The sequence below is a fragment of the Scyliorhinus torazame genome, chromosome 13 (genome assembly GCF_047496885.1).
Source record: "Scyliorhinus torazame isolate Kashiwa2021f chromosome 13, sScyTor2.1, whole genome shotgun sequence".
NCBI lineage: Eukaryota > Metazoa > Chordata > Chondrichthyes > Carcharhiniformes > Scyliorhinidae > Scyliorhinus > Scyliorhinus torazame.
In genome coordinates this window covers 83,317,406-83,330,163 of record NC_092719.1, presented here as the reverse complement: position 1 = coordinate 83,330,163, position 12,758 = coordinate 83,317,406, and the positions used below count along the sequence as shown (strand labels likewise).

Genomic DNA, 12,758 nt, shown 5'->3' with positions numbered 1-12,758 from the left:
GCGGCTGGGGACAAAGAGGAGATGCAGGAATTCATCAAGCGCTGCTTCGAGGAGCTGCATAAGGAGATGCTGGCGCCTATGGTGGCGGTAATTGAAGGACTAGGGATAACCCAGAAGGCCCACGAGGTGAAGATCCAGGAGGTCCAGAAAAGAGTGAGTGAGAATGAGGACGAGCTCTTGGGCCTGGCGGTGAGAGTGGAGCGGCACGAGGCACTACACAAGAAGTGGGCGGGAAGACTCGAAGACCTGGAGAACAGGTCGAGGAGGAATAATCTGAGAATCCTGGGTCTCCCAGAAGGAGTGGAGGGGTCCGATGCCGCGGCATACGTGGGCACGAAGATCGGGGCGATGATGGGCGTGGAGGCCCCTTCGAGGTCGCTGGAACTGGACGGGGTGCACCGGGTGCTGGCGAGGAAGCCCAAGGCAAATGAGCCGCCAAGGGCGATGGTGGTGAGATTTCACCGGTTTACGGACATAGAGAGGGTCCTGAAATGGGGCAAGAAGGAGCGGAGCAGCAGGTGGGACAATGCAGAGATCCGAATATACCCGGACTGGAGTATGGAGGTTACTAAGCAAAGAGCGGGTTTCAACCGGGCCAAAGCGATGCTGCATCGGAAAGGAGTGAAATTTGGAATGCTGCAGCCAGCGCGACTGTGGGTTACATACAAGGACCAACACTACTACTTTATACAAACTGAAAAGTTGGACTCTAACTGAGGGTTTGTGAGGGTGGGGGGTGTTTGAGGGTTGAAGTATGATGGTTGTTGTATATAGAAGGTCAATCACGCGCAGGAAATGTTATATGGGCTGGGGGAGAGAGACAAGGCCGCGACAGGAGCTGCGGCAGAGGGGGCGGGGCAGGCTTTGGAAAGCGCGGGTTTTTTTCCCCGCGCGCGGGAAGGGGAACAAAGGAACGTATATTGATTGGGAGACTCCCACACGGGGGGGTCAAAGGGACAGCGGGGGAAGCCGGGGTCAGCAGGTGTCAGCTGACTTACGGAAGTGATATGGGCGGAGCAAAAAAGCTAGACAGGGGGCTAGCGGGGGGAGGGGAGGGGGGGAAGGGGGTGGAAAAAGGGTTGCTGCTGCACTGGCCGAAAGGGAATGGGACACAGAAGAGGTGGTCGGGACGGAGGACTCCCGGCTGGGGGACTGGAGGGCGAGGGAGACGCGGACACGGGACTGGCCCAGAAAAGGAGATGGCTAGTCGGCGGGAGGCGAACTGGGATGATGCTGGATTCATGAAGCGCATGTTGGGGCGCATTCCGGACCTGGAGGTAGGAGGCCTGATAATGGGAGGGGACTTCAATACAGTGCTGGACCCAGCACTGGACCGCTCCAGATCAAGGACGGGAAAGAGGCCGGCGGCGGCCAAGGTGCTCAGGGGGTTTATGGATCAGATGGGGGGAGTGGACCCATGGAGGTTTGCAAGACCGCAGGCCAGAGAATTTTCTTTCTTCTCCCACATGCACAAAGCCTACTCTCGGATAGATTTCTTTGTTCTGGGCAGGGCGCTCATCCCGAGGGTGGAGGGGACGGATTATTCGGCCATTGCCGTTTCGGACCACGCCCTGTACTGGGTGGAAATGGGGCTGGGAGAGGAGAGGGACCAACGCCCGCTGTGGCGGCTGGATGTGGGACTGCTGGCAGATGGGTGGTGTGTGGGAAGGTGAGGGGGTGTATCGAAAGGTACTTGGTGGCCAACGACAACGGGGAGGTGCGAGTGGGGGTGGTATGGGAGGCGTTGAAGGCGGTGATCAGGGGAGAGCTAATCTCCATCAGGGCTCATAGGGAGAAGACAGAGGGCATGGAAAGGGAGAGGTTAGTGGAGGTTTGAGAGTGGACAGGAGATACGCAGAGGCCCCGGAGGAAAGATTACTGGGGGAAAGATGACGGCTCCAGACGGAGTTTGACCTGTTGACCACGGGGAAGGCGGAGGCACAGTGGAGGAAGGCGCAGGGGGCGACCTACGAGTATGGGGAAAAGGCTAGTCGGGTGCTGGCACATCAGCTCCGTAAGAGGACGGCATTGAGGGAAATAGGGGGAATCAAAGATGGAAGGGGAGTCACGTTTCGGAGTGTAACGAAAATAAACAAGGTATTCAAGGCCTTCTATGAAGAGCTGTACAGATCCCAGCCCCCAGGGGGGGGAAAGAGGGGATGAGACGATTCCTAGACCAACTAAGGTTCCCGAGGGTGGAGGAGCAAGAGGTGGCTGGTTTGGGGGCACCAATCGGATTGGAGGAGCTGACCAAGGGTTTGGGGAGTATGCAGGCGGGGAAGGCCCCGGGGCTGGACGGGTTCCCGGTGGAGTTCTACAGAAAGTACGTAGACCTGTTGGCCCCGCTACTAGTGAGGACCTTTAACGAGGCAAGAGAGGAGGGGACCCTGCCCCCGACAATGTCGGAGGCGACAATTTCCTTGATTCTAAAGCGATACAAGGACCCACTGCAATGTGGATCGTACAGGCCGATTTCGCTCCTCAATGTGGACGCTAAGTTATTGGCAAAAGTGCTGGCCACGAGGATTGAGGACTGTGTCCCGGGGGTGATTCATGAGGACCAGACTGGATTCGAAAAGGGCAGGCAATTAAACACTAATGTGCTGCGGCTCTTAAACGTGATAATGATGCCATCGGAGGAGGGAGAGGCGGAGATAGTGGCAGCTATGGACGCGGAAAAGGCCTTTGATCAAGTAGAGTGGGAGTACCTCTGGGAGGTGCTGCGTAGGTTTGGGTTCGGGGGAGGGTTTATCAGCTGGGTTAAGCTCCTTTACAGAGCCGCGGTGGCGAGTGTAGTGACGAACCGGCGGAGGTCGGAGTACTTTCGGCTGTACTGAGGAACAAGGCAGGGGTGCCCCCTGTCCCCCCTGTTGTTTGCATTGGCGATCGAACCCTTGGCCATATCACTGAGGGAGTCTAATAAATGGAGGGGGTGGTCCGAGGGGGAGAAGAGCATCGGGTGTCGCTATACGCGGATGACCTGTTGCTGTATGTGGCGGACCCAATGGAGGGGATGGTAGAGGTCATGCAGACTCTGAGGGAGTTTGTGGGAGTTCTCGGGCTATAAGCTCAATGAAGGGAAGAGTGAGCTTTTTGTATTACAGGCAGGGGACCAAGAAAGAGGGATAGGGGACCTACCGCTGAGGGGGGCGGTGGGGAGTTTTTGGTATCTGGGGATCCAGATAGCCAGGAGTTGGGGGGCCCTACATAAACTGAATCTGACGAGGTTGGTGGACCAAATGAAGGAGGACTTCAAAAGATGGGACATGTTACCGCTCTCGCTGGCGGGTAGAGTGCAGTCGGTCAAAATGGTGGTCCTTCCGAGGTTTTTGTTTGTGTTTCAGTGCCTTCCCATCGTGATCACCAAGGGCTTTTTTAAGAGAGTAGGTAGGAGTATTATGAGGTTTGTGTGGGCGAATAAGACCCCGAGGGTAAGGAGAGGGTTCCTGGAACGCAGTAGGGACCGAGGAGGGTTGACGCTGCCAAACCTAGGGAGCTACTACTGGGCAGCAAATGTGGCGATGATCCGCAAATGGGTTATGGAGGGAGAGGAGGCGGCATGGAAGAGGATGGAGATGGCGTCCTGTAAAGGAACGAGCTTTGGGGAGTTTGTGACGGCACCGCTGCCGTTCTCGCCATCAAAGTATACCACGAGCCCGGTGGTGGCGGCAACATTAAGGGTCTGGGGCCAGTGGAGACGGCACAGGGGTACAGTGGGAGCCTCGGTGTGGTCCCCGATCAGGGGTAACCACCGGTTTGTCCCGGGGAAGCTGGACGGGGGGGGTTCCAGGGCTGGCATCGGGCGGGGATTAGAAGAATGGGGGACCTGTTCATTGACGGGACATTTGCGAGCCTCGGGGCACTGGAGAAGTTTGAGTTACCCCCGGGAAATGCATTTAGATATATGCAGGCGAGGGCTTTTGTGAGGCGACAGGTCAGGGAATTCCTGTTGCTCCCGGTACAAGAAATTCAAGACAGGGTGATCTCGGGTGTATGGGTCGGGGAGGGCAAGGTTTCGGCAATACACCAAGAGATGAAAGAAGAGGGGGAAGCGCTAACAGAAGAGTTGAAGGGTAAATGGGCGGAGGAGCTGGGGGAGGAGATCGAGGAAGGTTTGTGGGCTGATGCCCTGGGTAGGGTTAATTCCTCCTCCTCATGTGCCAGGCTCAGCCTGATACAATTTAAGGTGGTTCACAGAGCGCACGTGACGGGGGCGAGGTTGAGTAGGTTCTTTGGGGTAGAGGACAGATGTGGAAGGTGTTCAGGGAGTCCGGTGAACCATGTCCATATGTTTTGGTCATGCCCGGCATTGGAGGGGTTCTGGAGAGGAGTGGCGGGAGCAATATCTCAGGTGGTGAAAGTCCGGGTCAAGCCAAGCTGGGGGCTAGCAATATTTGGAGTAGTGGACGAGCCGGGAGTGCAGGAGGCGAAAGAGGCCGGCATTCTGGCCTTTGCGTCCCTAGTAGCCCGGCGAAGGATCTTGCTAATGTGGAAAGAGGCGAAGCCCCCTAGCCTGGAGGCCTGGATAAACGACATGGCTGGGTTCATAAAGCTGGAGAGGATTAAGTTTGCCTTGAGGGGTGTAGCGCACAAAGACTCCGAGAGACGAATAGAGTGAAGTCGATGAGGCTTTATTAAGCGTGACTGTTTCCCCCGCAGTTCAGTAGTAGACTGCCTGCGGGGGAGGGCTCCAGGTACTTATACTCCGCCTTCAGGGCGGAGCTAGAGGTCAACGTCCAACCAGGACCCGGGATCTGTCAGCCAATGACATCATGGCTTCACAGTCCCACATGACCCCTAATGCATACTACCACATTCACCCCTTGTTAAAAATGAACCCGGCGGGGTGATGCTTCGCATGGTGGTAAGGGTTTACAAGGCTGGTACTGGGAGGGAAACTTTCAAATGTTATAACAGTATGTACAAGGTTTTTTTTTGTTTCAAACTATTTATAGTAATCGTCAGGAAAAGACAAAATGTTCTCGTTAAAAGTCCACATTGTACTGTTAGATCGACGCCACGAGTCGGTCGGGCGGTCTGGTCGTCCGTGTCGATCGCCTCGGCCCCGGTGGTGGTGGTGGTGCTTGTTCCGGTGTTGTCTTCTCCGGGAGCCTTACGGTTTCAGATTGGGCTTCATTCCTGGTCGGGCCTGGGAGGACTGATCCTCCTGGGAAGGGGGCGGTCGCGGGGTGCGGCGGTGGCAGGAAGGGGGGGGGGGGGTGGGTTGGGTGATTGGTGTCGGGGGGTGTGTGTGTTGCCGGCGGGCGCCAGATCTCGCAGAGAGACCGTGCCCTGTCGGCCGTCGGGGTACTCCACGTAAGCGTACTGCGGGTTCGCGTGAAGGAGGTGAACCCTTTCGACCAACGGGTCCGACTTGTGCGCCCGCACGTGCTTTCGGAGCAAGATGGGTCCTGGGGCTGCCAGCCAGGTCGGCAGCGACGTTCCAGAGGACGACTTCCTGGGGAAGACAAGGAGGCGCTCATGAGGCGTTTGGTTAGTGCTAGTACACAGTAGTGACCGGATGGAGTGGAGGGCGTCCGGAAGGACCTCCTGCCACCGTGAAACTGGGAGGTCCCTGGACCGTAGGGCCAGTAGGACGGTCTTCCAGACCGTGCCGTTCTCCCTCTCTACTTGCCTGTTCCCCCGGGGGTTGTAGCTGGTCGTCCTGCTCGAGGCTATCCCGTTGCTGAGCAGGAACTGGCGCAGCTCGTCACTCATGAAGGAGGACCCCCTGTCGCTGTGGACGTATGCGGGGCAACCGAACAGTGTGAATATGGTGTTCAGGGCTTTAATGACTGTGGCCGCGGTCATGTCAGAACAGGGGATGGCGAATGGGAAGCGGGAGTACTCGTCCACCACATTAAGGAAGTATATGTTGCGGTCGGTGGAGGGGAGGGGTCCTTTGAAATCCAGACTAAGGCGTTCAAAGGGGCGGGAAGCCTTAATCAGGTGCGCACCATCCGGCCTGACAAAATGCGGTTTGCACTCTGCGCAGATGTGGCAGTTCCTTGTGACTGTACGGACCTCCTCTAAGGAGTATGGGAGGTTGCGGGACTTGATAAAGTGGTAAAACCGAGTGACCCCCGGGTGGCAGAGGTCCTCGTGGAGGGTTTGGAGGCGGTTAATTTGTGCGTTGGCACATGTGCCGCGGGATAGGGCATCGGGCGGCTTGTTCAGCTTTCCGGGACGATACAAGATCTCGTAGTTGAAGGTGGAGAGCTTGATCCTCCACCTTAAGATCTTGTCGTTTTTGATTTTGCCCCGCTGTGCATTATCGAACATGAAGGCTACCGACCGTTGGTCCGTGAGGAGAGTGAATCTCCTGCCGGCCAGGTAATGCCTCCAATGTCGCACAGCTTCCACTATGGCTTGGGCTTCCTTTTCCACTGAGGAGTGGCGGATTTCTTAAGCGTGGAGGGTTCGGGAGAAAAAGGCCACGGGTCTGCCCGCTTGGTTAAGGGTGGCCGCTAGGGCTACAATAGAGGCGTCGCTCTCGACCTGGAAGGGTAGGGACTCGTCGATGGCGCGCATCGTGGCCTTTGCGATATCCACTTTGATGCGGCTGAAGGCCTGGCAAGCCTCTGTCGACAGAGGGAAGGTCGTGGTCTGTATTAGGGGGCGGGCCTTGTCTGCGTACTGGGGGACCCACTGGGCGTAGTATGAAAAAAACCCCAGGAAGCGTTTCAGGGCTTTTGAGCAGTGCGGGAGGGGAAATTCCATGAGGGCGCGCATACGTTCGGGGTCGGGGCCTATTATCCCATTGCGCACTACGTAGCCCAGGATGGCTAGCCGGTTGGTGCTAAAAACGCACTTGTCCTCGTTGTACGTGAGGTTCAAGGCTTTAGCGGTCTGGAGGAATTTTTGGAGGTTGGCGTCGTGGTCCTGCTGATCGTGGCCGCAGATGGTTACATTGTCGAGATACGGGAACGTGGCCCGCAACCCGTGTTGATCAACCATGCGATCCATCTCTCGTTGGAAGACCGAGACCCCGTTTGTGACGCCAAATGGGACCCTTAGGAAATGGTATAATCGCCCGTCTGCCTCGAAGGCTGTGTACTTGCGGTCACTTGGGCGGATGGGGAGCTGGTGGTAGGCGGACTTGAGGTCCACGGTGGAGAAGACTTTATATTGGGCAATCCGATTGACCATGTCGGATATGCGGGGGAGAGGGTACGCGTCTAGTTGTGTGTACCTGTTGATGGTCTGGCTATAGTCTATGACCATCCTTTGCTTCTCCCCTGTCTTTACTACTACCACCTGTGCTCTCCAGGGACTATTGCTGGCCTGGATTATGCCTTCCTTTAGTAGCCGCTGGACTTCGGACCGAATGAAGGTCCGGTCCTGGGCGCTGTACCGTCTGCTCCTAGTGGCGACGGGTTTGCAATCCGGGGTGAGGTTTGCAAACAAGGACGGGGGTTGCACCTTGAGGGTTGCGAGGCCGCAAATAGTGAGTGGGGGTATTGGGCCGCCGAATTTGAAGGTAAGGCTCTGTAGATTGCACTGGAAGTCTAATCCCAGTAATGTGGAGGCGCCGAGTTGGGGAAGGACGTAGAGCCTGTAGTTTTTGAACTCCCTCCCCTGCACCGTTAGGGTAACTATGCAGAAGCCTTTGATCTGTACGGAGTGGGATCCTGCAGCTAGGGAAATCTTTTGTGCGCTGGGATGGGTGGTCAAATAACAGCGTCTTACCGTGTCAGGGTGGATAAAGCTCTCCGTGCTCCCGGAGTCGACTAGGCATGGTGTCTCGTGCCCGTTTATCAGCACCGTTGTCGTCGTCGTCTGGAGTGTCCGGGGCCGAGCTTGGTCCAGCGTTATTGAAGCGAGACGTGGTTGTAGTAGTTGAGCGTCTTCTTCGAACCCCGTGGAGCCGTCGACACTGGGGTCCGTTGTTGCCGTCCAAGATGGCGTCGGGGTGAACAAAATGGCTGCCCCCATGCATCGCACATGGCTGGGGGGTCACAAGATGGCGGCGGGGGTGGACAAAATGGCCACCCCCATGCGTCGTACAGGTCTGAGGTGGTCCAAGATGGCGGCGCCCTTCCTCCCCTCGTGGTGGCCGGGACCCAAAATGGCTGCGCCTGCGGGTCGCACATGGGTGCTGGGGGGGTTGGGGAGCGTTAGGAACGCGCGGGGCTCCCTCATCTCTGGGGACAGCGGTGGTCGGGACCCAAATTGGTAGCTCCGGCGGGTCATACGTGGGGCACGGGGGGGGGGGGGTTTGGGGGGCGTTGGAGCCGCGCAGAACTCCCTCTTCTCCGGGGAGAGCGGTGGTCGGGACCCAAAGTGGTAGCGCCGGCGGGTCATACATGGGGCGGGGGGGGGAGGGGGTTGGGGAGCGTAAGCGGCATGCAGGGCTCCCTGTTCTCCCGGGACCGCGGTGGTCGGGACCCAGAGTGGCTGCGCCTGCGGGTCGTACATGGGGCGCAGGGGGGGTTGGGGAGCGTAAGCGGCGTGCAGGGCTCCCTGTTCTCCCGGGACAGCGGCGACCTCGCGGGACCGGCACACAACCGCGAAATGGCCCTTTTTCCCGCAGCTCCAGGGCAGCGCTGCCGGGGGTGTTTCGCCTGGCCGCAGAAATAGCAGCGGGTGCCCCCGGTGCGACTTGGTGTTTGGACCGCGCAAGCCTGTGGGGTGTCCGGGGGGGGGGTGTGGGTTTGTCGCGACGGGTACGTACGGAGCCCAATGGGCTGCCGCGCGGTCGGGGCCGTAGGCGCGGGTATTTCGCGCGGCCACGTCTAGGGAGGCTGCTGGGGCCCGTGCCTCTGAGAGTCCTAGCGACTCTTTTTCTAGATGTCTTTGGTGGATTTGGGAGGAGATCATACCTGCCACAAAAGCATCGCGCATTAACATGTCCGTGTGTTCATTTGCGTTCACCGATGGGCAGCTGCAGGCTCGTCCCAAAATTAGTAGCGCGGCGTAGAATTCATCTATCGATTCTCCGGGACTTTGCCGTCTCGTTGCGAGTTGATAGCGAGCGTAGATCTGGTTTACTGGGCGGACATAGAGACTTTTTAGTGCTGCGAACGCCGTCTGGAAATCCTCTGCGTCTTCGATGAAAGAGAAAATCTCCGTGCTTAACCTCGAGTGCAGGACCTGTAGTTTTTGGTCTTCTGTGACCCGGCCGGTGGCCGTTCTGAGGTAGGCCTCAAAACAAGTCTGCCAATGCTTGAAAGCTGCTGCCGCGTTCACTGCGTGGGGGCTGATCCTCAGGCATTCCGGGATGATCCTGAGCTCCATAGTCCTTTTTAGTCACGCTTAATAAATTGTAGCGCACAAAGACTCCGAGAGACGAATAGAGTGAAGTCGATGAGGCTTTATTAAGCGTGACTGTTTCCCCCGCAGTTCAGTAGTAGACTGCCTGCGGGGGAGGACTCCAGGTACTTATACTCCGCCTTCAGGGCGGAGCTAGAGGTCAACGTCCAACCAGGACCCGGGATCTGTCAGCCAATGACATCATGGCTTCACAGTCCCACATGACCCCTAATGCATACTACCACAAGGGGGTCTGCGCAGGGGTTCTACAGGCGGTGGCAACCGTTCCTCGACTATCTCGCGGAGCGTTAGAGGAAGATCGGTCAGCAGCAGCAGCAGCAACCCTGGGGGGGGGGGGGGATGGGGGATTGCTTGGGGGGATGGATGAGCAGGAGATAACATGAAGGGCGGGGGAAACTGGTACGTGCGGGAGAGCCAGCGTATAAAGCTATGTAAATATACCATTTTGCCATGTATATATCTTGCTCAGTGCGATTTTGTGTTATTTTGTTACGGGGGGGGGGGGGGGTTATTGTTTGTAAGGAGAAAAAATTGTGTTGGTAAAAAACTTTAATAAATATATATATTTTTTAAAACAATCATTTCAAGGTCCTCATTTCCACCAGCCACTGGCATGTTATTTGTGTCTTCCACTGAGAAGATCGACCCAAAAAACCTGTTCAGTTCCTCAGCCATTTCCTCATCTCCCATTATTAAATCTCCTTTCTCATCCTCTAAAGGACCAATATTTACCTTAGCCACTCTTTTTTGTTTTATATATTTGTCGAAACTTTTACTGTCTATTTTAAGATTCTGAGCAAGTTTACTCTCATAATCTATCTTGCTCTTCTTTATAGCTTTTTTAGTAGCTTTCTGTTGCCCCCAAAGATTTCCCAGTCCTCTAGTCCCCCACTTATCTTTGCCACGTTGTATGCTTTTTCCTTCAATTTGATAGTCTCCCTTATTTTCTTAGATATCCACGGTCAATTTTCCCTCTTTCTATCGTCCTTCATTTTTGTTGGTGTAAACCTTTGCTGAGCACTGTGAAAAATCGCTTGGAAGGTTCTCCACTGTTCCTCAACTGTTTCACCATAAAGTCTTTGCTCCCAGTCGACCTTAGCTAGCTCTTCTCTCATCCCATTGTAATCTCCTTTAAGCACAAAACACTAGTGTTTGATTTTACCTTCTCACCCTCCATCTGTATTTTAAGTTCCACCATATTATGATCGCTCCTTCAGAGAGGATCCCTAACTATGAGATCATTAATCAATCCTGTCTCATTACATAGGACCAGATCTAGGACCGCTTGTTCCCTCATAGGTTCCATTACATACTGTTCTAGGACACTATCGCGGATACATTCTATAAACTCCTCCTCAAGGCTGCCTTGATCGACCTGGTTAAACCAATCGACATGTAGATTAAAATCCCCCATTATAACTGCTGTACCATTTCTACATGCATCAGTTATTTCTTTGCTTATTGCCTGCCCCACCATAATGTTACTATTTGGTGGCCTATAGACTGCTCCTATCAGTGACTTTTTCGCCTTACTATTCCTGATTTCCACCCAAATGGATTCAACCTTATCCTCCATAGCACCGATGTCATCCCTTACTATTGCCCGGATGTCATCCTTAAATAAGAGCTACAACACCTCCTTTTGCAGCAGTACTAACCACTGCACCGCCGTGCTGCCCTCAAACAATTTTTAATGTTGAATCACCTGAGATTCTATTATTGTTGCATTATACTGCTTCAAGTTAATCAGCACAGACCTGTAATCAGACATAGTGATACCAAATAATAATAGCACAAGAGTATTTCTGTTAAATGCATGTACTTACTCGTTTAATAGTGCTTTAAGGTGGAGCTGCAGACTCCGCACTACAGTATATACATTCTTCATCTCCCTTGATTGTTGTTTGGTCTTAGTTGGGACTTCCAAATTAGAATGGTGCTGTGCCTGCAAGTATCTATGGAAGTCATAGCTGCGTTTCAACTCTTCAAGGCAAGTAGTGAGAACATGGGGTACATCGTGGGTTACTTCTGCAAACACATGATGTGCCAAGTGCTCTGGATTAATATGAGGCCTGTGTGGGGCCTGGGTTGGAGACAGTAACAAAGCCAGGCGTCTGAAGAACTCTGAGCTTTGACCCACCCAAAGCTGAAACAGTACCTGTATGCAGAAAGAATTGTACCTTTGTGATAAACTTTTATTAAACATGAAAGGACCCATTAAAATTAATATTATTTCCTGGTCTGTATATCCAAATTATTTTTCCAAGGACTCTCATACAACAGGGGATAATCGTTTAAACAGGGCAGTCGTCTCATAATCACTAGAAGAGTTTTTGTCTATCCCCTATTTCTTCCAATTGCAAATCGGTCCTGCACCATCATGTATTTAAAACATTTCATTAATAATGAAAATAAGGAAGGGTTGAGCTTATCCCATTTGTGGCCTTTATAATTCATCTTCTGCACATATATAAAGCATCCATACAAAATGGTTCATCAGGAAATGCACTGCTGCTTCCCATCCTTTATTATACTTGTGGGAAGTTATTTTATGGTGTTTTTCTCCTTCTCTTTCCTCTCTGAGTGGATGACAGAAAGATTGAGCATGTGTGCCTCCTCTTCTGATTCTCCCTTCCTACAGGTTAATTACTTGCCCTTTTATTGGCTTTTTTTATTGTTGTCACCAGGGAAACTTGGGACAGACAAACCTCTGCTTTGCAACTTTACAGCACAGGCTGCTGGGAGCTCCACTGTAGCCTTCAAGGCATTTATATATGAGTAGATGGGAACGTCACTTGCTGAAATCACACACAGTTGGTTGTGCAGAAAGATAAGTGCAACTGAAAGCAGTGCCTGTGGGGGAAGGAGTACCACTGATAAAGCCCTATCTGCGGTATTAAAGATGCTTCCACTTTGGGAATAAAATGCTCAATTCTCCATTAAAGTTCATCTATTTAGAAATATTAGATGGCACATTATGTTGTTTTCATGAACCTTTGATTGGAAGACACATCTCCATATTACATTGTGTACACAGCACAGGAAAACCATTTGGATTCTGGAGTTTATCTCCACATGAGCCTTACTTAATCTAACTTCACCAGCGTATCCTTCTGTTCCTTTCTCCCTCATGTACTTACACAAAATCTCCTAAAATGCAGAATTTGCATTTAATAAACGTTAATTTCTAAATGTTCTATTTTGCTCAAGTACAAATTCCCTTTTCTATCTTGTATTGCAATGCTCCACACCTTTAAGGGTCTGAGACGGTAACCATCAGTCAGTTCCTGAATCTCCTCATCAGATACGACTTCCTCGCCGAGTCCCATGCCAAGCTCTTTTAATGGGATTGCGGAAAGGTAATTGGTCACATTATCAACTTCAGAGTTCAGAGGATAGGTTTAACAATAATTAAGGCATCATAATATTGAGTCAATGGCAGGCTGTTTGCATGCAACAGTGCTTTCTCTGAACTATATTCATGT

At 53.3% G+C, this 12,758-nt stretch overlaps 1 protein-coding gene across 5 annotated transcripts in view; it reads right to left on the bottom strand.

Moving 5' to 3' along the window:
- The window catches only part of vezt (vezatin, adherens junctions transmembrane protein), a 187,500-nt gene that overhangs the window by 22,337 nt on the left and 152,405 nt on the right, over positions 1-12,758 (bottom strand). For 4 of the 5 annotated variants that reach the window (XM_072471888.1, XM_072471887.1, XM_072471891.1 and 1 more), the window contains 2 exons: positions 12,525-12,673; positions 11,100-11,431 (listed from right to left, as the gene is read on the bottom strand). In XM_072471888.1, the coding sequence (XP_072327989.1) occupies positions 11,100-11,431; positions 12,525-12,673 (481 nt within the window). The remainder of the gene's footprint in view (positions 1-11,099; positions 11,432-12,524; positions 12,674-12,758) is intronic. The other variant, XM_072471890.1, reaches the window with a different exon arrangement.